The 27,909-nt window shown below is 53.1% G+C and overlaps 1 protein-coding gene across 1 annotated transcript in view; it reads left to right on the top strand.

Moving 5' to 3' along the window:
• The window catches only part of LOC144481621 (zonadhesin-like), a 129,019-nt gene that overhangs the window by 74,752 nt on the left and 26,358 nt on the right, over positions 1–27,909 (top strand). Inside the window, exons 26-35 of the mRNA XM_078200758.1 lie at positions 2,327–2,471; positions 5,863–6,104; positions 7,503–7,667; positions 9,953–10,080; positions 13,905–14,173; positions 16,753–16,961; positions 18,720–18,861; positions 20,996–21,243; positions 22,979–23,108; positions 27,837–27,909. The exon at positions 27,837–27,909 is cut by the window's right edge and continues 171 nt beyond it. Coding sequence (XP_078056884.1) covers positions 2,327–2,471; positions 5,863–6,104; positions 7,503–7,667; positions 9,953–10,080; positions 13,905–14,173; positions 16,753–16,961; positions 18,720–18,861; positions 20,996–21,243; positions 22,979–23,108; positions 27,837–27,909 — 1,751 coding nt within the window. The remainder of the gene's footprint in view (positions 1–2,326; positions 2,472–5,862; positions 6,105–7,502; positions 7,668–9,952; positions 10,081–13,904; positions 14,174–16,752; positions 16,962–18,719; positions 18,862–20,995; positions 21,244–22,978; positions 23,109–27,836) is intronic.

The following is a 27,909-nucleotide window of genomic DNA, read 5'->3' as shown; positions in this document are numbered from 1 at the left end:
CCTCACCCGAGTGAACAATCTAGTGAATCTTCCCCGTTCCGTCTCCAACGCAAAGTCGATGCTTTCCCAAACGTGGAGGTCAAAAACTGCGAACTTTGCTCCAGATCCAATTTCCTCCCACAGTCCAAAGATGTGCGGGTTGGGTGGATAGACAATTCTGAAATTGCCCCTTCAGGGGGAGTAGCTAGGGTAAATACATAGGGATATGGCCTGGGTGGGATTGTGGTCAGGGTGGACTCGATGGGCCAAATGGCCTACATCTGCACCATGTGGTTTCAGCAAAACCTTGTACAACTGTAGCAAGACCTATTTATCCTTGCGGTCCAAGTTCCAATTTGAGTGGAGATCCAGGATTGGGCGAGATTAAATGTTGCAGACAAACTTCAAGTTTTGAAAGTCTAAACTTTATTTGTTTGTGTCACAAGTCGTCTTAAATTGACACTGCAATGAAGTTAATGTGAAAATCCCCTAGTCGCCACACTCTTATCACCCTTCCCAAAGGGATTCGGATAAATGGTACCTGTACCTGTCCTGGGAGTGTTTGATGGGGGACAGTGTAGAGGGAGCTTTACTCTGTATCTAACCCCGTGCTGTACCTGTCCTGGGAGTGTTTGATGGGGGACAGTGTAGAGGGAGCTTTACTCTGTATCTAACTCCGTGCTGTACCTGTCCTGGGAGTGTTTGATGGGGGGACAGTGTAGAGGGAGCTTTACTCTGTATCTAACCCCGTGCTGTACCTGTCCTGGGAGTGTTTGATGGGATACAGTGTAGAGGGAGCTTTACTCTGTATCTAACCCCGTGCTGTACCTGTCCTGGGAGTGTTTGATGGGGACAGTGTAGAGGGAGCTTTACTCTGTATCTAACCCCGTGCTGTGTCTGTCCTGGGAGTGTTTGATGGGGACAGTGTAGAGGGAGCTTTACTCTGTATCTAACCCCGTGCTGTACCTGTCCTGGGAGTGTTTGATGGGATACAGTGTAGAGAGAGCTTTACTCTGTATCTAACCCCGTGCTGTCCCTGTCCTGGGAGTGTTTGATGGGGACAGTGTAGAGGGAGCTTTACTCTGTATCGAACCCCGTGCTGTACCTGTCCTGGGAGTGTTTGATGGGGGACAGTGTAGAGGGAGCTTTACTCTGTATCTAACCCCGTGCTGTACCTGTCCTGGGAGTGTTTGATGGGGACAATGTAGAGGGAGCTTTACTCTGTATCTAACCCCGTGCTGTACCTGTCCTGGGAGTGTTTGATGGGGGGACAGTGTAGAGAGAGCTTTACTCTGTATCTAACCCCGTGCTGTACCTGTCCTGGGAGTGTTTGATGGGGGACAGTGTAGAGGGAGCTTTACTCTGTATCTAACCCCGTGCTGTACCTGTCCTGGGAGTGTTTGATGGGATACAGTGTAGAGGGAGCTTTACTCTGTATCTAACCCCGTGCTGTAGCTGTCCTGGGAGTATTTGATGGGGGACAGTGTAGAGGGAGCTTTACTCTGTATCTAACCCCGTGCTGTACCTGTCCTGGGAGTGTTTGATGGGGACAGTGTAGAGGGAGCTTTACTCTGTATCTAACCCCATGCTGTACCTGTCCTGGGAGTGTTTGATGGGGACAGTGTAGAGGGAGCTTTACTCTGTATCCAACCCCGTGCTGTACCTGTCCTGGGAGTGTTTGATGGGGACAGTGTAGAGGGAGCTTTACTCTGTATCTAACCCCGTGCTGTACCTGTCCTGGGAGTGTTTGATGGGATACAGTGTAGAGGGAGCTTTACTCTGTATCTAACCCCGTGCTGTACCTGTCCTGGGAGTGTTTGATGGGGACAGTGTAGAGGGAGCTTTACTCTGTATCTACCCCCGTGCTGTACCTGTCCTGGGAGTGTTTGATGGGGGACAGTGTAGAGGGAGCTTTACTCTGTATCTAACCCCGTGCTGCACCTGTCCTGGGAGAGTTTGATGGGGGGACAGTGTAGAGGGAGCTTTACTCTGTATCTAACCCCGTGCTGTACCTGTCCTGGGAGTGTTTGATGGGGGACAGTGTAGAGGGAGCTTTACTCTGTATCTAACCCTGTGTGATCCACTCACGGTCGATTTGCTTGCCAGTCACTGGCATGTCTGATGTTACAATTAGGAGATGGAAATGGAAATCACTGGGACAAACAGGGAGGGGGTGAATTTGGAAAGAGGGTGAGACTTTTTAAAATTAAGCGGCAAGGCCATGGACCCATGTTTGTCGGTGAAGGCAATGGGGCCGGAGAGTGGACGGGATTCAGAGCGCGTTAGTGTGTAGGGGAACAGTAAGAGGGAAAAACGGAGTAACTAACATTCTGTCGCTGGTTGGCAGCTGGGAGAGACCTGGATGGCGAACGGGAACTGTACAAAACGCTGTACCTGCTCCAGTCCCAGCAAGATCACCTGTGAACACTGGCAGTGCGGTCCCTTGGACATGTGCAAGGAAGTGGACGGAGTCCGGGACTGTCACACATCAGGTCAGTGAGACCACAAGGTACCGCTCGGAATAAATATCGCAACTGCCCCAGACTGAACTCAGCAGCACTTACATTCTGTGTTCCAACCCGTGCTTCACTCTGTATCTAACCCCGTGCTGTACCTGTCCTGGGAGTGTTTGATGGGGGACAGTGTAGAGGGAGCTTCACTCTGTATCTAACCCCGTGCTGTACCTGTCCTGGGAGTGTTTGATGGGGACAGTGTAGAGGGAGCTTTACTCTGTATCTAGCCCCGTGCTGTACCTGTCCTGGGAGTGTTTGATGGGGGGGACAGTGTAGAGGGAGCTTTACTCTGTATCTAACCCCGTGCTGTACCTGTCCTGGGAGTGTTTGATGGGGGGACAGTGTAGAGGGAGCTTTACTCTGTATCTAACCCCGTGCTGTACCTGTCCTGGGAGTGTTTGATGGGGGACAGTGTAGAGGGAGCTTTACTCTGTATCTAACCCCGTGCTGTACCTGTCCTGGGAGTGTTTGATGGGGGCAGTGTAGAGGGAGCTTTACTCTGTATCTAACCCCGTGCTGTACCTGTCCTGGGAGTGTTTGATGGGGGGACAGTGTAGAGGGAGCTTTACTCTGTATCTAACCCCGTGCTGTACCTGTCCTGGGAGTGTTTGATGGGGGACAGTGTAGAGGGAGCTTTACTCTGTATCTAACCCCGTGCTGTACCTGTCCTGGGAGTGTTTGATGGGGACAGTGTAGAGGGAGCTTTACTCTGTATCTAACCCCGTGCTGTACCTGTCCTGGGAGTGTTTGATGGGGGGACAGTGTAGAGGGAGCTTTACTCTGTATCTAACCCCGTGCTGTACCTGTCCTGGGAGTGTTTGATGGGGGACAGTGTAGAGGGAGCTTTACTCTGAATCTAACCCCTTGCTGTACCTGTCCTGGGAGTGTTTGATGGGGGGCAGTGTAGAGGGAGCTTTACTCTGTATCTAACCCCATGCTGTACCTGTCCTGGGAGTGTTTGATGGGGACAGTGTAGAGGGAGCTTTACTCTGTATCTCACCCCGTGCTGTACCTGTCCTGGGAGTGTTTGATGGGGGCAGTGTAGAGGGAGCTTTACTCTGTATCTAACCCCGTGCTGTACCTGTCCTGGGAGTGTTTGATGGGGACAGTGTAGAGGGAGCTTTACTCTGTATCTAACCCCGTGCTGTACCTGTCCTGGGAGTGTTTGATGGGGACAGTGCAGAGGGAGCTTTACTCTGTATCTAGCCCCGTGCTGTACCTGTCCTGGGAGTGTTTGATGGGGGGACAGTGTAGAGGGAGCTTTACTCTGTATCTAACCCCGTGCTGTACCTGTCCTGGGAGTGTTTGATGGGGGGACAGTGTAGAGGGAGCTTTACTCTGTATCTAACCCCGTGCTGTACCTGTCCTGGGAGTGTTTGATGGGGGACAGTGTAGAGGGAGCTTTACTCTGTATCTAACCCCGTGCTGTATCTGTCCTGGGAGTGTTTGATGGGGACAGTGTAGAGGGAGCTTTACTCTGTATCTAACCCCGTGCTGTACCTGTCCTGGGAGTGTTTGATGGGGACAGTGCAGAGGGAGCTTTACTCTGTATCTAACCCCGTGCTGTACCTGTCCTGGGAGTGTTTGATGGGGGGACAGTGTAGAGGGAGCTTTACTCTGTATCTAACCCCGTGCTGTACCTGTCCTGGGAGTGTTTGATGGGGGGACAGTGTAGAGGGAGCTTTACTCTGTATCTAACCCCGTGCTGTACCTGTCCTGGGAGAGTTTGATGGGGGACAGTGTAGTGGGAGCTTTACTCTGTATCTAACCCCATGCTGTACCTGTCCTGGGAGTGCTTGATGGGGACAGTGTAGAGCGAGCTTTACTCTGTATCTAACCCCGTGCTGTACCTGTCCTGGGAGTGTTTGATGGGGACAGTGTAGAGGGAGCTTTACTCTGTATCTATCCCCGTGCTGTACCTGTCCTGGGAGTGTTTGATGGGGGACAGTGTAGAGGGAGCTTTACTCTGTATCTAACCCCGTGCTGTACCTGTCCTGGGAGTGTTTTTGATGGGGACAGTGTAGAGGGAGCTTTACTCTGTATCTAACCCCGTGCTGTACCTGTCCTGGGAGTGTTTGATGGGGGACAGTGTAGAGGGAGCTTTACTCTGTATCTAACCCCGTGCTGTACCTGTCCTGGGAGTGTTTGATGGGGGACAGTGTAGAGGGAGCTTTACTCTGTATCTAACCCCGTGCTGTACCTGTCCTGGGAGTGTTTGATGGGGACAGTGCAGAGGGAGCTTTACTCTGTATCTAACCCCGTGCTGTACCTGTCCTGGGAGTGTTTGATGGGGGGACAGTGCAGAGGGAGCTTTACTCTATGTCTGATCTAACTGGGCAGATATACACTGTAACCAGAGGTTACAGAGGTGGCCAGGGTCCTGTCAAGAGCATTAGTCTCCCTGCATGAGGAGATATAGTGGTACCATTCCAGCAATGATATTCACTCGTTAACCATAACAGCAATAAGTCTATAGATTAATAAATTCATGCTGTGAAATGTGGGGACAGGGATGTGGGAAAGTCAGGTTGGTACATGGTGTAAGATCGCCACACAGTGGCGGGCTGCCTCCATTACAGGAACTGTCCATTCAACAAAGTTAAACCCCGTGAGCGTATCTGAGGTGGAACATAGACTCTCAGACCTGCCACTGTGGAGAGGGATCGCTGTGACCGCCCCCCCGCCCCCCACCCCCGCCCCCCCCACTGCCTGGACTGTGTCATTTAGGGCGGCGCGGTGGCACAGTGGGTCAGCACTGCTACCTCACGGCGCCAGGGACCCGGGTTCGATTCCCGGCTTGGGTCACTGTCTGTGGGGAGTCTGGACATTCTCCCCGTGTCTGCGTGGGTTTCCTCCGGGTGCTCCGGTTTCCTCCCACAGTCCCAAAGATGTGCGGGTTGGGTTGATTGGCCGTGCTAAAAAATTGCCCCTTAGAGTCCTGAGATGTGTAGGTTAGAGGGCTTAGCGGGTAAAATATGTAGGGATATGGGGGTAGGGCCTGGGTGGGATTGTGGTCGGTGCAGACTCGATGGGCCGAATGGCCTCTTTCTGTACTGTAGGGTTTCTATGATTCTATGAAGGCGCCAGGGACCCGGGTTTGATTCCCAGCTCGGGTCACTGACTGTGGGGAGTCTGGACATTCTCCCCGTGTCTGCGTGGGTTTCCTCCGGGTGCTCCGGTTTCCCCGCACAGTCCGAAAGATGTGCGGGTTAGGGGGATTGGCCGTGCTAAATTGCCCCTCAGTGTTTCCCTAACAGGTGCCGGAGTGTGGCGACTGCACTCTGGGTCAGTGCTCTTTTCTATATTAGCGGAACAATAGCTGATGTCACTGTCGTCTTTGATGCCCTTTGTGACCCCCCCTCACCCGCAGGCTTCGGTTCTTGCCACGTCGCCGGGGACCCGCACTATTACACCTTCGATAACGCCATGCACACCTTCCAGGGCACCTGCACCTACACCCTGGCCACCGTCTGCGACGCCACCAGGGTCACCCCGTTCACGGTCAGTGCCAAGAACGAGGAGCGGGGTTTGCCGTACGCCTCCTACCTTCGCCAGGTCTACATCGACGTCTACGGGCTGCAGGTCACCATGCAGAAGAGCAGAAGGCTCCTGGTAGGTCCCGGCGAATCGCCGGCCGCGCTCGGACAGCGGACGCCGCGCTCGCCCTTCCAAGCGGTGACGCGTCCGATCGCGCGGCTCGCCCTGAGGACACGATCGGCACTTCCACGGGCGCCCGTCGTGTCCCCGCCGGTCTCAGCCAGATCCTCCCCCCCCCCCAACCCGACCCACCTTCCCCCCCCCACCCAACCCGACCCACCCTCCCCCCACAACCCCCAACCCGACCCACCCTCCCCCCGAGGAAAAGTGCAGTGGGCGACCCACACGTTTTCCTTGGTGGCGGAGGGAGACTCAGTGACCCCTGGGGGTCCTGTGGACTTCCCCCCGGTATCAAGCCCTGTCTGGCAGCAGTGCGAGGAAATAGACGGGAGAGCGTCGAGAGGGAGGGAGGGAGAGAGAGAGAGAGGGAGACAGAGAGAGAGAGACAGAGAGAGAGAGAGAGGGATACAGAGAGAGGGGGAGAGAGAGAGAGAGGGATACAGACAGAGAGAGAGGGATACAGACAGAGAGAGAGAGGGGGAGAGAGAGAGAGGAAGAGAGACAGAGAGAGAGAGAGGGATACAGACAGAGAGGGAGGGAGAGGGATACAGACAGAGAGAGAGAGAGAGAGGGATACAGACAGAGAGTGAGAGACAGAGACAGAGAGAGAGAGAGGGATACAGACAGAGAGAGAGAGAGAGGGATACAGACAGAGAGAGAGAGAGAGGGATACAGACAGAGAGAGAGAGAAAGAGAGAGAGAGACAGAGAGAGAGAGAGAGAGAGGGAGACAGAGAGAGAGAGGGGGAGAGAGAGAGAGAGAGAGACAGAGAGAGGGATACAGACAGAGAGGGAGGGAGAGGGATACAGACAGAGAGAGAGAGAGAGACAGAGAGAGAGAGAGAGACAGAGAGAGAGAGACAGAGAGAGGGAGGGAGAGAGAGAGAGAGAGGGAGAGGGGGAGGCAGAGAGAGAGAGAGAGGGAGAGGGGGAGGCAGAGAGAGAGAGAGAGAGGGAGACAGAGAGAGAGGGATACAGACAGAGAGAGAGAGAGAGGGAGACAGAGAGAGAGAGACAGAGAGAGGGAGGGAGAGAGAGAGAGAGAGGGAGAAGGGGAGGCAGAGAGAGAGAGAGGGAGAGGGGGAGGCAGAGAGAGGGAGAGGGGGAGGCAGAGAGAGAGAGGGATACAGACAGAGAGAGACAGAGAGAGGGAGGGAGAAAGAGAGAGAGAGAGACAACAGCTACTGGTCAATCGAGCTGTGTTATAACAGCGAGCTAGTATGGAGGTGATGGGCCGAACAGTCCGCTTCCAGGTTGGTGAGTTTCCGTGGGCTGTTTGTCCTCCTTGTCCCTGCGCGCCGGGGTTCTGAGCGGCCGGTGAAACTCAGGTGTCTCTGCCGCTGTTGCCTTGCAGCTGGATGGCAGGAAGATCAGGACCCCATTTGAGGACGACATGAAGAGAGTCAGCATCTACTCCAGCGGCTTATACATCGTCCTGGAGACCACGTTCGGGCTGACGGTCAGGTTCGACGGCAACCACCACCTTGAGGTCAAACTGCCCAACACATACCACGGGAAGGTGAGAGCGGGGAGGGGGCGGGGGGGGAGGGGGGGTGCGGAGGGGGGCGAGGGGTGCAGAGGGGGGGTGGGGGGGGAGGAGGGGGGTGCGGAGGGGGGAGGGGGGTGCGGAGGGGGAGGGGGGCGGGGGGGAGGGGGGCGGAGGGGGCGGGGGGTGCGGAGGGGGGGTAGGGGGGGAGGAGGGGGGTGCGGAGGGGGGAGGGGGGGACGGGGGTGCGGAGTGGGGGAGGGGGGTGCGGAGGGGGGAGGGGGTGCGGAGGGGGGGAGGGGGTGCGGAGGGGGGGAGGGGGATGCGGCGGGGGGAGGGGGGTGCGGAGGGGGGGAGGGGGGTGCGGCGGGGGGAGGGGGATGCTGAGGGGGATGCGGAGGGGGGAGGGGGTGCGGAGGGGGGGAGGGGGGTGCGGAGGGGGGGGGAGGGGGGTGCGGAGGGGGGGAGGGGGGTGCGGCGGGGGGAGGGGGATGCGGAGGGGGGGAGGGGGATGCGGAGGGGGGGAGGGGGATGCGGAGGGAGGGAGGGGGATGCTAACTCCCGGACTGGGCGGACGCACCCCTACAATACAGAACGCAGTTACCAAACCTACTCACCGAGGTTGGGGTTACGGGACGGGGGGATGAGGAATTATCTCAAAAGGAAGTTGGGTGGAGGTCCCTAAGGGAACACAAAACGCCTCACAGTAACTCACCTCCTGACTCCCTCCCAAAGCCTGTCCACCATCTACAAGGACACAAGTCAGGAGTGGGATGGAATACTCCCCACTTGCCAGGATGGGTGCGGCTCCCAACAACAACTCAAGACACCATCCAGGACAAAGCAGCCCCGTTTGATTGGCCCCCCATCCACAAACACTCACTCCCTCCACCACCCACGCAGCCGTGTGTACCGTCTACAAGATGCACCGCAGCGACTCACCAAGGCTCCTTCGGCAGCACCTTCCAAACCCACCACCTCTACCATCTAGAAGGACATGGGCAGCAGATACATGGGGAACGCCCCCACCTGGAGATTCCCCTCCGAGCCACTCACCATCCCGACTGGGAAATATATCGGCCGTTCCTTCACTGTCGCTGGGGTCAAAATCCTGGAATTCCCTCCCTAACGGCATTGTGGGTCAACCCACAGCACGTGGACTGCAGCGGGTTCAAGATGGCGGCTCACCACCACCTTCTCAAGGGGCAATTTAATAGAATCACTGCAGTGCGGAAGGAGGCCATTCGGCCCATCGTGTCTGCACCGACAACAATCCTACCCCAGGCCCTATCCAAACAATCCCCACACATTTACCCCACCAATCCCTCCTAACCTATACATCCTGGGACACTAAGGGGCAATTTAACACGGCCAATCCACCTAACCCGCGCATCTTTGGACACTAAGGGGCAATTTAGCATGGCCAATCCACCTAACCCGCGCATCTTTGGACACTAAGGGGCAATTTAGCATGGCCAATCCACCTAACCTGCACATCTTTGGACACTAAGGGACAATTTAGCATGGCCAATCCACCTAACCTGCACATCTTTGGACACTAAGGGACAATTTAGCATGGCCAATCCAGCTAACCTACACATCTTTGGACACGAAGGGACAATTTAGCATGGCCAATCCACCTAACCTGCACATCTTTGGACACTAAGGGGCAATTTAGCATGGCCAATCCAGCTAACCTACACATCTTTGGACACGAAGGGGCAATTTAGCATGGCCAATCCACCTAACCTGCACATCTTTGGACACTAAGGGGCAATTTAGCATGGCCAATCCACCTAACCTGCACATCTTTGGACACTAAGGGGCAATTTAGCACGGCCAATCCCCCTAACCTGTACATCTTTGGACACTAAGGGGCAATTTAGCATGGCCAATCCCCCTAACCTGCACATCTTTCGGACTGTGGGCGGAAACCGGAGCACCCGGAGGAAACCCACGCAGACACGAGGAGAAATGGGCAATAAATGCTGGACATCCAGCGATGCTCGTGTCCCATGAATGAAGATCTACAAAGAGAGAGACGGGAGGATGGGACTGATTGGGTAGCTCCACAGGGAGGGCGGCATGTCTTTGATGGGCCGAATGGTCTCCTATTGTGCTGTCTCGATCTGGACTCGAAGGGGGTGGAGAGGATGAGGTGGGGTCTTGGGAGAGGGGCGGGGGGGGGGGGGGGTGGGGGGGCGGGTTGAATATTGACCGGGATCGCACCGAACGTTGGGGCAGGCCTCTGGCCTACACCTCCTCGCCAGGTTCACCTGTACGAGGTCACCTCAGTTTGACCCCTCTACCTGTTCCAGGTGTGTGGCATGTGCGGCAACTTCAACAACAACGGTGCGGACGAGCTGCTGATGCCTGACGGGCACCCAGCAAAGAACGTCACCCAGTTCGGAAACAGCTGGCGGGCGCAAGGAGATAATGACCCACGGTAAGAGAAATGGCGAAACCAAGAGGGCGGCGGGTCACCTTACCCAACCCCGGGACGTCCAGTTTTTAATCATGTTCACGCTGAAGCCGCTGCTGTATTTGTAAGGAACGCGGGGCAGTTAACGTGCGCACAGCAAGATCCCACAAACCGCAATGCGACAGCGGCCAGGTGATCTGTTCGGGCCAGTGCTGAATTGGCCACATCTGGAGTCATAGAGGTTTACAGCAGGGAAACAGGCCCTTCGGCCCAACTTGTCCATGCCGCCCCTTTCTTTTTTTAACCCCTAAGCTAATCCCAATTGCCCGCATTTGGCCCACATCGCTCTGTACCCATCTTAATAGAGAGTATTGTGTGCAGTTTTGGGTGTCCTTATCTGAGGAAGGATGTCCTTGCTCTCGAGGGAGCGCAGCGAAGGTTTACCAGGCTGATTCCAGGGACGGCAGGTCTGTCATATGAGGAGAGACTAAGTAGTTTTTTTCTTAAATTTATCCGTGGGATGTAGGCATCGCTGGCTGGGCCAGCATTTATTGCCCATCCCTCGTTGCCCCTTGAATTGAGTGGCTTGCTAGGCCATTTCTGAGGGCAGTTGAGAGTCAACCACATTGGAGTCACATGTAGGCCAGACCGGGGTAAGGACGGCAGATTTCCTTCCCTGAAGGAACCAGATGGGTTTTTCCGACGATGGGTCATCAGTAGATTCTTAATTCCAGGGTTTTTTTTGACTGAATTCAAATTCCACCATCTGCCGTGGTGGGATTCGAACCCGTTTCCCCCCAAAATATTAACCAAGAGTCTCTGGATTACTAGCCCAGTGACAATACAGGGAGAACTCCCCATCCATCTCGACCCCCACCCCTGTCTCTATCCACCCAATCCTCCTAATGGTGGCCCTGGGATCATTTTCATCCAAACATCTCCTCGGAAAGATAACACCTCGGACAGTGCAGCACTCCCTCAGCACTGGCACTGAGGCAGACGGGAGACTCTGGCCTCGAACCCAGGATCTGCTGATTCAGGCAACGAGCGAGAGAGAGAGACAAAGAATGACCCATTGAAGATCATTGAATCCTTACAGTGCAGAAAGAGATCATTCGGCCCATCGAGTCTGCATTGACACAGAGCATCTTACCCAGACCCCATTCCCATAGGATTTATAGTTATTTGGAGAGTAATGAATTGATAGGTGATAGTCAGCATGGTTTTGTGGCAGGTAGGTCGTGCCTTACTAACCTTATTGAGTTTTTTGAGAAAGTGACCAAGGAGGTGGATGGGGGCAAGGCAGTGGACGTGGTATATATGGATTTTAGTAAGGCGTTTGATAAGGTTCACCATGGTAGGCTTCTGCAGAAAATGCAGATGTATGGGATTGGGGGTGATCTAGGAAATTGGATCAGGAATTGGCTAGCGGATAGGAAACAGAGGGTGGTGGTTGATAGTAAATATTCATCATGGAGTGCGGTTACAAGTGGTGTACCTCAGGGATCTGTTTTGGGGCCACTGCTGTTTGTAATATTTATTAATGATCTGGATGAGGGTATAGTTGGGTGGATTAGCAAATTTGCTGATGACACCAAAGTCGGTGGTGTGGTAGACAGTGAGGAAGGGTGTCGTAGTTTGCAGGAAGACTTAGACAGGTTGCAAAGTTGGGCCGAGAGGTGGCGGATGGAGTTTAATGCGGAGAAGTGTGAGGTAATTCACTTTGGTAGGAATAACAGATGTGTTGAGTATAGGGCTAACGGGAGGACTTTGAATAGTGTGGAGGAGCAGAGGGATCTAGGTGTATGTGTGCATAGATCCCTGAAAGTTGGGAATCAAGTAGATAAGGTTGTTAAGAAGGCATATGGTGTCTTGGCGTTTATTGGTAGGGGGATTGAATTTAGGAGTCGTAGCGTTATGTTGCAACTGTACACAACTCTGGTGCGGCCGCACTTGGAGTACTGTGTGCAGTTCTGGTCCCCACATTACAGGAAGGATGTGGAGGCTTTGGAGAGGGTGCAGAGGAGGTTTACCAGGATGTTGCCTGGTATGGAGGGGAGATCCTATGAGGAGAGGCTGAGGGATTTGGGATTGTTTTCGCTGGAAAGGCGGCGGCTAAGAGGGGATCTTATTGAAACATATAAGATGATTAGAGGTTTAGATAGGGTGGATAGTGATAGCCTTTTTCCTCTGATGGAGAAATCCAGCACGAGGGGGCATGGCTTTAAATTGAGGGGGGGGTAGTTATAGAACCGATGTCAGGGGTAGGTTCTTTACCCAGAGGGTGGTGAGGGATTGGAATGCCCTGCCAGCATCAGTAGTAAATGCGCCTAGTTTGGGGGCGTTTAAGAGATCCGTAGATAGGTTCATGGACGAAAAGAAATTGGTTTAGGTTGGAGGGTCACAGTTTTTTTTAACTGGTCGGTGCAACATCGTGGGCCGAAGGGCCTGTTCTGCGCTGTAATGTTCTATGTTCTATGTTCTATAGCCCCACACATTCACCATGGCCAATCCACCTAACCTGCACATCTTTGGACACTAAGGGGCAATTTAGCACGGCCAATCCACCCAACCTATACATCTTTGGACACTAAGGGGAAATTTAGCATGGCCAATTCACCTAACCTGCACATCTTTGGACACTAAGGGGAAATTTAGCATGGCCAATCCACCTAACCTACACATCTTTGGACACTAAGGGGCAATTTAGCATGGCCAATCCACCTAACCTACACATCTTTGGACACTAAGGGGCAATTTAGCATGGCCAATCCACCTAACCTACACATCTTTGGACTCTAAGGGGCAATTTAGCATGGCCAATCCACCTAACCTACACATCTGTGGACTCTAAGGGGCAATTTAGCACGGCCAATCCACCTAACCTACACATCTTTGGACACTAAGGGGCAATTTATCATGGCCAATCCACCTAACCTACACATCTTTGGACACTAAGGGGCAATTTAGCATGGCCAATCCACCTAACCTACACGTCTTTGGACACTAAGGGGCAATTTAGCATGGCCAATCCACCTAACTTATACATCTTTGGACACTAAGAGGCAATTTAGCATGGCCAATTCACCTAACTTATACATCTTTGGACACTAAGAGGCAATTTAGCATGGCCAATTCACCTAACTTATACATCTTTGGACACTAAGGGGCAATTTAGCATGGCCAATCCACCTAACCTACACATCTTTGGACATTATCTCCTGGACTCGTTTCGATCGCCTCAGGGGGTCGGAGAGGAATTTCCCAGATTTTTTTTTCCCCATATTGGCCCTGGGGTTTTCACTCTGGGTTTTCGCCTCTCCCTGGAGATCACATGGTCTGGAATGGGGGGGTTGGGGTGAGTTAATAGGTTGTGATGAACAAAGCATCATAGCTGTGAGGGACAGCTCGGTGGATAGGATATTAGTATGTAGATAGGCTGGAAAATTGGGCGGGGATCCTGGATTCAGGATTCGATCCTGGACCGGGGAGCGGCGCGGGCTTGGAGGGCCGAAGGGCCTGTTCCTGTGCTGTATTGTTCTTTGTTCTTTTGTTCTATTAAGGGACAATTTAGCATGGCCAATCCACCTAACCTTTGGAGTGTGGGAGGAAATGGGAGCACCCGGAGGAAACCCACGCAGACACGGGGGGAGAATGTACAGACTCCGCACAAACAGTGACCCAAGCCGGGAATCGAACCCGGGCCCCTGTCGCTGTGAGGTAGCAGTGCTGACCCACTGTGCCACCGGGCTGCCCACTGGGCCAATCGGTCAAAGATCCTGGGGGGGTGGCGAGGGGGCCCAGTTTTGCGGTGCTCTCACTGTTAACCCCTTTGTTGGTTTTTGCAGCTGCAAGTCCGATGACAGAGAGGACCTGGATCCCGTGTGTACGGCTGAAGAACAGGCCCGATGGAGAGCACAGTGCAGTGAGCTGCTCTCAGGGAAGTACCAGGAGTGCCACAGTGTGGTGAAGCCAGCCCCGTTCATCGAGAACTGTGCGTACGACATGTGCGAGTACTCGGGAATGATCTCCACCCTCTGTGACAACGTCCAGTCTTACGTGGAAGCCTGCAAGAGCGAGGACGTCGAGCTCAAGTGGCGGAACAGCACCTTCTGTCGTAAGTGGCGCCAGCTTGGACTTGTTCCTCTCCCTCCTTATCTCCTCCGGGAGATGCCCACTTCTCACTCGGGCCGCGAGCGTCGATGGGCTGCTCCACCAAGGGAGGCATCACCAGTCATTGCCAGCGCTGTACAGCACGTGGAATCCTAGAATCCCCGCAGTGCAGAAGGAGGCCATTCGGCCCATCGAGTCTGCACCGACCACATTCCCACCCTATCCCCATAAACCCCTTCCTTTTTCCCGAGCTAGTTCCCCCTGACACCAAGGGGCAATTTAGCACGGCCAATCCACCTAACCTGCACATCTTTGGACACTAAGGGGCAATTTAGCATGGCCAATCCACCTAATCTACACATCTTTGGACACTGAGGGACAATTTAGCATGGCCAATCCACCTAAGCCACACATCTTTGGACACTGAGGGACAATTTAGCATGGCCAATCCACCTAAGCTACACATCTTTGGACACTAAGGGGCAATTTAGCATGGCCAATCCACCCAACCTGCATATCTTTGGACACTAAGGGGCAATTAAGCATGGCCAATCCACCCAACCTGCATATCTTTGGACACTAAGGGGCAGTTTAGCATGGCCAATCCACCTAATCTACACATCTTTGGACACTGAGGGACAATTTAGCATGGCCAATCCACCTAAGCCACACATCTTTGGACACTAAGGGGCAATTTAGCATGGCCAATCCACCCAACCTGCACATCTTTGGACACTAAGGGGCAATTTAGCATGGCCAATCCACCTAATCTACACATCTTTGGACACTGAGGGACAATTTAGCATGGCCAATCCACCTAACCCACACATCTTTGGACACTAAGGGGCAATTTAGCATGGCCAATCCACCCAACCTGCACATCTTTGGACACTAAGGGGCAATTTAGCATGGCCAATCCACCTAATCTACACATCTTTGGACACTGAGGGACAATTTAGCATGGCCAATCCACCTAACCCACACATCTTTGGACACTAAGGGACAATTTAGCATGGCCAATCCACCTAACCCACACATCTTTGGACACTAAGTGACAATTTAGCATGGCCAATCCAACTAACCTGCACATCTTTGGACACTGAGGGACAATTTAGCATGGCCAATCCACCTAACCCACACATCTTTGGACACTAAGGGGCAATTTAGCATGGCCAATCCACCCAACCTGCACATCTTTGGACACTAAGGGGCAATTTAGCATGGCCAATCCACCTAATCTACACATCTTTGGACACTGAGGGACAATTTAGCATGGCCAATCCACCTAACCCACACATCTTTGGACACTAAGGGACAATTTAGCATGGCCAATCCAACTAACCTGCACATCTTTGGACACTAAGGGGCAATTTAGCATGGCCAATCCAACTAACCTGCACATCTTTGGACACTAAGGGGCAATTTAGCATGGCCAATCCAACTAACCTGCACATCTTTGGACACTAAGGGGCAATTTAGCATGGCCAATCCACCTAACCCGCGCATCTTTGGACACTAAGGGGCAATTTAGCACGGCCAATCCACCTAACCCGCGCATCTTTGGACACTAAGGGGCAATTTAGCACGGCCAATCCACCCAACCTGCACATCTTTGGACACTAAAGGTCATACACATAAATATATTCTGTGAGAGAGAATTCCAAAGATTCACAACCCTTTCGGGGAAGAAATCTCTCCTCATCTCAATCCAAAATGGCCACCCCCTCATCCTGAGACTGCGCCACCCCGACCCTCGGTGTTTTAGCATGGCCAATCCACCTAACCCGCACGTCCTTCAGACTGTGGGAGGAAACTGGAGCACCCAGTGGAAACCCACGCAGACACGGGGGGAGAACGTGCAGACTCCGCACAGACAGTGACCCAAGCCGGGAATCGAACCCGGGTCCCTGGCGCTGTGAGGCAGCAGCGCTAACCCGCTGTGCTACCGTGCCGCCCAATTAATAGCAAATAAAAAATACTCCAACTGATCCCTCGCGCCCACGACATTTTGGGGAGTTGCAGAGTTCCAGGTTTATGTGAAAACGTGCTGCCCGCCCTCACTCCAAACTGGTCTCGCTCCTACTTTGAAGATGGCTACTTTCTTCTTATCATTCAACGGGGAGCGTCGCTGGGCGAGGTCGGCATTTATTGCCCATCCCTAATTGCCCCTTGAACTGAATGTCTCGCTCGGCCATTTCAGAGGGGCAGTTGAGAGTCAGCCACATTGGCTGTGGCTCTGGAGTCACGTGTAGGCCAGACCGGGGTAAGGACGGCAGATTTCCATCCCTCAAGGGGACATTAGTGAACCCAGACCGTTTTATTTTTGCCACAATCGATGATAGTTGGCCGTCCCACCGTGACTGAGACGGTGTTGCTGTATTTCTGCCGAAAACTTCGCCCGCGGCCCAGGATTCTCCAGCGCCGCTGCGGTGAATGAATGTTCGGCTGAGCGCCAACCCCCCCCCCCCGTTCGCTTTGTCGATGATTGCGTCCGGTAGTTGTTTGGCGTGTCGTCAGGATGTCCCCCCCCCCCCCCACCCCCGCCTCCCCGTGTTTCAGCCAAGTCTCTCTTGTCTCCCCCAGCTCTCTCCTGTCAGAAAGACAGCCACTACACGGAATGTGCACCCAGCTGCCCGGCCACCTGCATCGATATCTACGCGCCCTCGACCTGCGAGAGTGACCGGTCCTGCGTGGAAGGTTGCGAATGCGACTCCGGCTTCGTGTTGAGTGACGACCGATGCGTGGCGTTGGCGGACTGCGGCTGCGTCGACGATAACGATGACTACTACGAGGTAAGCTTCGCCCTACCCCGCCGTTCACCCGACGCTCCTCACACAGCAGCTCATATGAGGAGTGAGGCCAGTCGGCCCCTCGAGCCCTGCGACCCCATTCGATAAGATCATGGCTGATCTCACTGTAACCTCAACCCCACATTCCCTCTGACCCTGATAACCTTTCACTCCAGTGAACTTTCACCCCACAGTAACTTTTCACCACCGCCCCCCCCCCCCGCCCCCCCGGTAACCTTTCACCCCCCCCGCCCCAACCCAGTAACCTTTCACCCCTCCGGTAACCTTTCACCCTTCTCCCCACCCAGTAACCTTTCACCCCCCCCGGTAACCTTCCACCCTCTCCCCGACCCGGTAACCTTTCACCCCCCCGGTAACCTTTCCCCCTCCCCCCGCACCCGGTAACCTTTCACCCCCCCGGTAACCTTTCACCCTCCCCCCGACCCGGTAACCTTTCACCCCCCTGGTAACCTTTCACCCTCCCCCCGACCCTGTAACCTTTCACCCCCCCGGTAACCTTTCACCCTCCCCCCCACCCGGTAACCTTTCACCCCCCCGGTAACCTTTCACCCTCCCCCCGACCCGGTAACCTTTCACCCCCCTGGTAACCTTTCCCCCCTCCCCCCCCCCACCCGGTAACCTTTCACCCCCCCGCCCCCAACCCAGTAACCTTTCACCCTCCCGGTAACCTTTCACCCTCCCCCCCACCCACTAACCTTTCACCCCCCCGGTAACCTTTTACCCTCCTCCCCACCCAGTAACCTTTCACCCCCTCGGTGACCTTTCACCATCCCCCCCACCCGGTAACCTTTCACCTCCCCGGTAACCTTTCACCATCCCCCCCACCCGGTAACCTTTCACCCCCCCCGGTAACCTTTCACCCCCCGCCCCGGTAACCTTTCACCCCTCCCCGCCCCCGGTAACCTTTCATCTCCCTGGTAATCTTTCACCCCCCCCCCGGTAACCTTTCACCCTTGATAACCTTTCACCCCCCACCCCGGTAACCTTTCACCATCCAAAAACTTTCACTCCAAAATCCCTTCACCTCCCCCGATAACCTTTCACCACGAGGAACTACAAAAGGTCGTGAATGTAGCCCAATCCATCACGCAAACCAGCCTCCCATCCATAGACTCTGTCTACACTTCCCGCTGCCTCGGGAAAAGCAGCCAGCATAATCAAGGACCCCACGCACCCCGGACATTCTCTCTTCCACCTTCTTCCGTCGGGAAAAAGATACAAAAATCTGAGGTCACGGACCGACCGACTCAAGAACAGCTTCTTCCCTGCTGCCGTCAGACTTTTGAATGGACCTACCTCGCATTAAGTTGATCTTTCTCTACACCCTAGCTATGACTGTAACACTACATTCTGCACTCTCTCCTATCCTTCTCTATGAATGGTATGCTCTGTCTGTATAGCGCGCAAGAAACTATACTTTTCACTGTATCCCAATACATGTGACAACAATAAATCAAATCAAAGAACCAGGTTTGGAACAGGGAATATCCGACAGGAATGTGAATTCAAGTCACAGGAATAGGATTTGAACCCTGGGCTGAAAGCTGAGAGTGAGTGACACAGCCGGGACGCACAACCTCAATTTTCCCCTCATGAACCCTCCCAAAATGTCTTGAGAGCCAGTGGCCTTGCTCCTTTCAAAGCAGGTTCTCTCTGCGAGAGGAGGCCTCCTCGCGTTTGCTTTCAGATTCGGGAGCCGGGGAGTGACGCCACCTTTTCTTTCTGTTTTCTGTTCCGCAGTCCGGGGACAGCTGGCTGAACGAGCTCTGCGACACCAAGTGTACCTGCTCGAAAGGGCAACTGAAGTGCAAGAAGCACAAGTGTCACGAGAACTCGGTCTGCGCGCTGAAGAAGAACGGGAGGTACAGGTGCAAGCCTGTCGGTAAGTCACCCCTCGGAGACTTCCTCAATCCCAAACCCGCCAACATTCCCACATCAGCTCTTGGCCTGTGATAGGGAGCCGGGGTGGGGGGGGGGGTGGTGCAACTGTGGCGGGGGAGGGTGGGGTGCGAATGTCTGGCCACGAATACGGGACTGCAAAAACTACCCCCCCCCCGCTGAATTCAGATCACAGAATCCCTACAGTGCAGAAAGAGGCCGTTCGGCCCATCGAGTCTGCACTGACCATAATCCCACCCAGGCCTTATCCCCACAACCCCACATATTTACCCTGCTAGTCCCCCTGACTTTAAGGGATAATTTAGCATGGCCAATCCACCGAACCCGCACATCTTTGGACACTCAGAGGCAATTTAGCATGGCCAATCCACCTAACCTGCACATCTTTGGACACTAAGGGGCAATTTAGCATGGCCAATCCACCTAACCTGCACATCTTTGGACACTAAGGGGCAATTTAGCATGGCCAATCCAACTAACTTCCATATCTTTGGACACTAAGGGGCAATTTAGCGTGGCCAATCCACCTAACCTTCACATCTTTGGATACTAAGGGGCAATTTAGCATGGCCAATCCACCTAACCTGCACATCTTTGGACACTAAGGGGCAATTTAGCACGGCCAATCCACCTAACCTTCACATCTTTGGATACTAAGGGGCAATTTAGAATGGCCAATCCACCTAACCTGCACATCTTTGGACACTAAGGGGCAATTTAGCATGGCCAATCCAACTAACGTACATATCTTTGGACACTAAGGGGCAATTTAGCATGGCCAATCCGCCTAACCTGCACATCTTTGGACACTAAGGGGCAACTTAGCATGGCCAATCCACCTAACCTGCACATCTTTGGACACTAAGGGGCAATTTAGCATGGCCAATCCACCTAACCTACACATCTTTGGACACTAAGGGGTAATTTAGCATGGCCAATCCACCTAACCTTCACATCTTTGGATACTAAGGGGCAATTTAGCACGGCCAATCCACCTAAACTGCACATCTTTGGACACTAAGGGGTAATTTAGAATGGCCAATCCACCTAACCTGCACATCTTTGGACACTAAGGGGCAATTTAGCACGGCCAATCCACCTAAACTGCACATCTTTGGACACTAAGGGGTAATTTAGAATGGCCAATCCACCTAACCTGCACATCTTTGGACACTAAGGACAATTTAGCATGGCCAATCCACCTAACCTACACATCTTTGGACACTAAGGGACAATTTAGCATGGCCAATCCACCTAACCTGCACATCTTTGGACACTAAGGGACAATTTAGCACGGCCAATCCACCTAACCTGCACATCTTTGGACACTAAGGGGCAATTTAGCATGGCCAATCCAACTAACGTACATATCTTTGGACACTAAGGGGCAATTTAGCATGGCCAATCCGCCTAACCTGCACATCTTTGGACACTAAGGGGCAACTTAGCATGGCCAATCCACCTAACCTGCACATCTTTGGACACTAAGGGGCAATTTAGCATGGCCAATCCACCTAACCTACACATCTTTGGACACTAAGGGGTAATTTAGCATGGCCAATCCACCTAACCTGCACATCTTTGGACACTAAGGGACAATTTAGCACGGCCAATCCACCTAACCTGCACATCTTTCGGACTGTGGGAGGAAACCGGAGCACCCGGAGGAAACCCACGCAGACACGGGGAGAACGTGCAAACTCCACACAGACAGTGACCCGAGCCGGGAATCAAACCCGGGCTCCCTGGCGCTGTGAGGCAGCAGTGCGCCACCCTGTCACCCCTTTTCAGGTAGCACCTTCCAGAACGCTGCCTTAAGAGAAACATTCCCCCTCTCCGTCTGGCTCTTTTGTCACGTATTTCCAATCCGTGTCCCGCTGGTTACCCACCCTCCTTCCCCTCCCCCCCCCCACTCCCGCCCCACTCCCTCCTCCACCACCCCCCCCCCCCCCCCCCAGAGCCATTTTCTCGTTTGGTCCTCTGTCCAAACCCCTCAGGCCTCAAATAAGTCTCCGCTTAACTTCTCCCCGTTATCGAACAGTCTCATTGTCTCTCAGTCAAAGGTGGCGTCGGTGAAAGGTTTTCTGACCTGTTTCCCTCCCCCCCCCCCGCCACAGCGTTCAAGACGTGCCTGATCTCGGGAGACCCTCACTACCTGACCTTCGACGGACTGTCCCACCACTTCCAGGGTAAGGGCACCTACACGCTGGTCACCACCTACAAGTCCACCGAGGGCCTACAGCCCATCAACATCGAGGGCAAGAACCTAGTGAGGAACAGAAACAAGAAGATCACCTACCTGTCGGCGATCTACATCGAAGTTTACGGCCACACCATTGAGTTCCACAAGAACAAACGCTTCCTGGTAAGGGGATCGACGTATTGGCCCCGTGACTTGGGGAGGGGGTTGGGGGCGGGGGGGTGGGGTGCGGGGGATTCTCCGACTACGCGCACACTCCAAGACCCCAAAAAAATCAGGCCTCGTGCTCCCCAAGACCCGGAAATCCCACCCTATCTCAACAGATCATGAAATGCCGAATTTTGTAAAATGTTTATTTATAAGTCTCACACATTGGCTTATATTAACACCGCAATGAAGTTACTGTCAAAATCCCCTGGTCGCCACACTCCGGCACCTGTTTGGGTAACACTGAGGGAGAATTTAGCACGGCCAATCCACCTAACCTACACATCTTTGGACACTAAGGGGCAATTTAGCATGGCCAATCCACCTAACCTGCACATCTTTGGACACCAAGAGGCAATTTAGCATGGTCAATCCACCTAACCTACACATCTTTGGACATCAAGGGACAATTTAGCATGGTCAATCCACCTAACTTACACATCGTTGGACACTAAGGGGCAATTTAGCATGGCCAATCCACCTAACCTACACATCTTTGGACACTAAGGGGCAATTTAGCATGGCCAATCCACCTAACCTACACATCTTTGGACACCAAGGGGCAATTTAGCACGGCCAATCCACCTAACCTACACATCTTTGGACACTAAGGGGCAATTTAGCATGGCCAATCCACCTAATCCGCACATCTTTGGACACCAAGGGGCAATTTAGCACGGCCAATCCACCTAACCTACACATCTTTGAACACCAAGGGGCAATTTAGCACGGCCAATCCACCTAACCTACACATCTTTGGACACCAAGGGGCAATTTAGCACGGCCAACCCACCTAACCTACACATCTTTGGACACTAAGGGGCAATTTAGCATGGCCAATCTACCTAACTCGCACATCTTTGGACACCAAGGGGCAATTTAGCATGGCCAATCCAACTAACCTACACATCTTTGGACACCAAGGGGCAATTTAGCATGGCCAATCCACCTAACCTGCACATCTTTGGACACTAAGGGGCAATTTAGCATGGCCAATTGATCTAACCTGCACATCTTTGGACACTAAGGGGCAATTTAGCATGGCCAATCCACCTAACCTGCACATCTTTGGACACTAAGGGGCAATTTAGTATGGCCAATCCACCTAACCTACACATCTTTGGACACCATGGGGCAATTTAGCATGGCCAATCCACCTAACCTGCACATCTTTGGACACTAAGGGGCAATTTAGCATGGCCAATCCAACTAACCTGCACATCTTTGGACACTAAGGGGCAATTTAGCATGGCCAATCCAACTAACCCGCACATCTTTGGACACTGAGGGGCAATTTAGCATGGCCAATCCACCTAACCCGCACATCTTTGGATAGTAAGGGGTAATTTAGCATGGCCAATCGATCTAACCTGCACCTCTTTGGACACTAAGGGACAATTTAGCATGGCCAATCCACCTAACCTGCACGTTTTTGGACACAAAGGGGCAATTTAGCATGGCCAATCCACCTAACCTGCACATCTTTCACGGGACTGGAAATCCCCTCCAGCATGAAGGGCTGGAAAATCGCTCCTCCCCTCCCTATTGGGGTGCGTCTGAATCCTCTTGTGTTGTGGTGCTCTCTCAGACGGGACATTCCCTCTCCTGTCATGCTGAACTTAGCCCCTGCCGACCCGCGATTCCGACTCACCCGTGTCTCAGAGTAAAGTTTTTCTCCCTCTTCTCGACACAGCTGGATGAAGAGAGGGTGAGGCCACCCTACAAGTCGCGCGATGGCTTCCGTGTCTACCAGAAATCCAAGAGCCTCTACCTGGAGACGGACTTTGGCCTCTCCGTCAACTTTGATGGAAGAGAAAATGCAGGTAAGGGCAGCCAGGTCGTGCGAGAGTCACCATTCACCCACTGCCTCAGGTAGGGTCATGGAGGTTTACAGCATGGAAACAAGGCCCTTCGGCCCAACTTGTCAAAGAACAAAGAACAGTACAGCACAGGAAACAGGCCCTTCGGCCCTCCAAGCCTGTGCCGCTCCTTGGTCCAACTAGACCAATCGTTTGTATCCCTCCATTCCCAGGCTGCTCATGTGACTATCCAGGCATGTCTTAAACGATGCCAGCGTGTCTGCCTCCACCACCCTACTTGGCAGCGCATTCCAGGCCCCCACCACCCTCTGTGTAAAAAACATCTCTCTAATATCTGAGTTATTCTTCGCCCCTCTCACCTTGAGCCCGTGACCTCTCGTGAACGTCACTTCTGATCTGGGAAAAAGCTTCCCACCGTTCACCCTATCTGTACCCTTCATAATCTTGTACACCTCTATTAGATCGCCCCTCATTCTCCGTCTTTCCAGGGAGAACAACCCCAGTTTACCAATCTCTCCTCATAGCTAAGACCCTCCATACCAGGCAACATCCTGGTAAACCTTCTCTGCACTCTCTCTAACGCCTCCACGTCCTTCTGGTAGGGCGGCGACCAGAACTGGACGCAGTACTCCAAATGTGGCCTAACCAGCGTTCTATACAGCCACAACATCAGACTCCAGCTTTTATACTCTATAACCCGTCCTATAAAGGCAAGCAGACCATATGCCTTCTTCACCACCTTCTCCACCTGTGCTGCCACCTTCAAGGATTTGTGGACTTGCACACCTAGGTCCCTCTGTGTTTCTATACTCCTGATGACTCTGCCATTTATTGTATAACTCCCCCCTACATTACTTCTTCCAAAATGGAGGTCTGTGACGGCACGGTAGCACAGTGGTTAGCACTACTGCTTCACAGCTCCAGGGTCCCGGGTTCGATTCCCGGCTCGGGTCACTGTCTGTGTGGAGTTTGCACATTCTCCTCGTGTCTGCGTGGGTTTCCTCCGGGTGCTCCGGTTTCCTCCCACAGTCCAAAGATGTGCGGGTTAGGTTGATAGGCCAGGTTAAAAATTGACCCTTAGAGTCCTGAGATGTGTAGGTTAGAGGGATTAGCAGGTAAATATGTGGGGGTAGGGCCTGGGTGGGATTGTGGTCGGTGCAGACTCGATGGGCCGAATGGCCTCCTTCTGCACTGTAGGGTTTCTATGATTCTATGAAATGCATCACTTCGCATTTATCTGGATTAAATTCCATTTGCCATTTCTCCGCCCAATTTTCCAGCCCATCTATATCCTGCTGTATTGTCCGACAGTGTTCATCGCTATCCACAAGTCCAGCCATCTTCGTGTCATCCGCAAAGTTACTGATCATACCAGCTACACCTTCTTCCAAATCATTTATATATATCGCAAATAGCAGAGGTCCCAGTACAGAGCCCTGCGGAACACCACTGGTCACAGACCTCCAGCCGGAAAAATTCCCTTCGACCGCTACCCTCTGTCTCCTGTGGCCAAGCCAGTTCTCCACCCATCTAGCCACTTCTCCTTGTATCCCATGAGCCTGTCCATGCCGCCCCTTTTTTTTAACCACTGAGCTTGTCCCAATTGTCCACATTTGGCCCATATCCCTCGATACCCATCATACCCATGTAACTGTCTAAATGCTTTTTAAAAGACAATATTGTACCCGCCTCTACTACTGCCTCTGGCAGCTCGTTCCAGACACTCACCACCCTCTGTGCGAAAAAATTGCCCCTCTGGACACTTTCGTATCTCTCCCCTCTCACCTTAAACCTATGCCCTCTAGTTTTAGGCTCCCCTACCTTTGGGAAAAGATATTGACTATCTAGCTGATCTGTGCCCCTCATTATTTTATAGTCCTCTATAAGATCACCCCTAAGCCTCCTACACTCCAGGGAAAAATGTCCCAGTCTATCCAGCCAGGTAGCATGGGTGGAGGGTCAGGTGGCCAGGTGTGGCGGGTGAACTGTATCGATCTTGCTCCTGAGGTCCAAGGTGAGGGAGTTCCAGGATTTTGACCCAGCGACAGTGAGGGAACGGCCGATATATTTCCCAGTCGGGGTGGTGAGTGTCTCGGAGGGGGAACCTCCAGGTGGGGGTGTTCCCCAGGTATCTCTTGTCCTTCTAGCTGGTGGAGGTGGTGGGTTTGGAAGGTGCTGCCTAAGGAGCCTTGGTGAGTCGCTGCGGTACACACGGCTGCGTGGGGGGTGGAGGGAGTGGGTGTTTGTGGATGGGGTGCCAATCAAGCGGGGCTGCTTTGTCCTGGATGGCCATAAGACCATAAGACCATAAGACATAGGAGCGGAAGTAAGGCCATTCGGCCCATCGAGTCCACTCCACCATTCAATCATGGTTGATTTCAACTCCATTTACCCGCTCTCTCCCCATAGCCCTTAATTCCTCGAGAAATCGAGAATTTATCAATTTCTGTCTTGAAGACGCTCAACGTCTCGGCCTCCACAGCCCTCTGTGGCAATGAATTCCACAGACCCACCACTCTCTGGCTGAAGAAATTTCTCCTCATCTCTGTTCTAAAGTGACTCCCTTTTATTCTAAGGCTGTGCCCCCGCGTCCTAGTCTCCCCTGTTAATGGAAACAACTTCCCTACGTCCATCCTATCTAAGCCGTTCATTATCTTGTAAGTTTCTATCAGATCTCCCCTCAACCTCCTAAACTCCAATGAATATAATCCCACGATCCTCAGACGTTCATCGTATGTCAGGCCTACCATTCCTGGGATCATCCGTGTGAATCTCCGCTGGACCCGCTCCAGTGCCAGTATGTCCTTCCTGAGGTGTGGGGCCCAAAATTGCTCACAGTACTCCAAATGGGGCCTAACCAGTGCTTTATAAAGCCTCAGAAGTACATCCCTGCTTTTGTATTCCAAGCCTCTTGAGATAAATGACAACATTACATTTGCTTTCTTAATTACGGACTCAACCTGCAAGTTTACCTTTAGAGAATCCTGGACTAGGACTCCCAAGTCCCTTTGCACTTTAGCATTATGAATTTTGTCACCGTTTAGAAAATAGTCCATGCCTCTATTCTTTTTTCCAAAGTGTACGACCTCGCACTTGCCCACGTTGAATTTCATCAGCCACTTCTTGGACCACTCTCCTAAACTGTCTAAATCTTTCTGCAGCCTCCCCACCTCCTCAGTACTACCTGCCCCTCCACCTATCTTTGTATCATCGGCAAACTTGGCCAGAATGCTCCCAGTCCCGTCATCTAGATCGTTAATATATGGCGCCGAGCTTCTTGAGTTGTTGTTGGGAGCCGCGCCCATCCGGGCAAGTGGGGAATATTCCATCACACTCCTGACTTGTGTCCTTGTCGATGGCGGACAGGCTTTGGGAGGGAGTCAGGAGGTGAGTTACTCTCCGCAGGATTCCCAGCCTCTGACCTGCTCCGGGAGCCACTGTATTTACATGGCTGGGTCCCAGTTCAGTATCTGGTCAATGGGAACCCCCGGGATGTTGATAGTCGGGTGGGGTTCAGCCATTGAATGCCAAGGGATGATGGGTTAGATTCTTGCCTGTTGGAGATGGTCATTCCTGGCACTGGTGTGGCACAAATGTTACTTGCCACTTGTCAGCCCAAGCTGGAGTATTTTATTTAATAGTGTCACAAGTCGGCTTACATCAACACTGCAATGAAGTCACTGTGACAATCCCCCTAGTCGTCACACTCCCGGCGCCTGTTCGGGTAACACTGAGGGAGAATTTAGCACGGCCGATGCACCCTAACCAGCACGTCTTTCAGACTGTGGGAGGAAACCGGAGGAAACCCACGCAGACACGGGGAGAACGTGCAAACTCCGCCCAGACCTCCAAGTGTGATGGATGCTGGAAAAGTGAGGATATTTAGGGAGGGGTTAGACCGATTTTTAATGGGTTGAAGGGTTATGGGGAGAAGGCAGGAAAATGGGGATGAGGAGCATATCAGCCATGGCGGAGCAGACTCGATGGGCCGAATGGTCTAATTCTGCTCCTAGATCTTGTGAGCTTATGCTCACCTGGTACGATCAAGACTGAAACTGATGGATCCTCGGACACTGAAGGATTTGGGGGGGTTTTGCAGGGAGCAGAGATGGAATTTAGATCCAAGGTCAACCTTGTCAAAAGGGATAGCATTGCCAGAGGGCCTGAGGGGCCCCCTCCAGCTCCCGTTTCTCACATTCCTTAAAGCTTCAAAGTTTATTTATCAGTGTCACAAGGCTTACATTAACACCGCAATGAAGTTACTGTGAGAATCCCCTCATCGCCACACTCCGGCGCCTGTTCGGGTAACACTGAGGGAGAATTTAGCACGGCCAATGCACCCTAACCAGCACGTCTTTCGGACTGTGGGAGGAAACCGGAGCACCCGGAGGAAACCCACGCAGACACGGGGGGAACGTGCAAACTCCACACAGACATTGACCCAAGCCGGGAATCGAACCCTTGGAGCTGTGAGGCAGCAGTGCTAACCACTGTGCCACCATGCCGTATAGAGGGATGTGAGCCAAATGCGGGCAATTGGGACCAGCTTAGGGGGTTTCAAATAAAAGGGGGTGGCATGGACAAGTTGGACCGAAGGGCCTGTTTCCATGCCGTAAACCTCTCCGACTCTGTGACACTCAACCTCACTGTTGACCGCCCGGCCAATCTCTGTGTCATCGGCAAATTATGAATGAACCTGCCCCGTTGTCCAATTCTGGTGTCTTCTTCCAGACATCATCATCCCCAGCCTCTACAAGACGGAGGTCCGAGGCCTGTGTGGGAATTACGATGGGAAGTTCAGGAA

The sequence above is a fragment of the Mustelus asterias genome, chromosome 31 (genome assembly GCF_964213995.1).
Source record: "Mustelus asterias chromosome 31, sMusAst1.hap1.1, whole genome shotgun sequence".
NCBI classification, from domain to species: Eukaryota; Metazoa; Chordata; class Chondrichthyes; order Carcharhiniformes; family Triakidae; genus Mustelus; species Mustelus asterias.
Note: the sequence above shows the minus strand (reverse complement) of the source record. Positions and strands in the feature narration are given on the sequence as shown.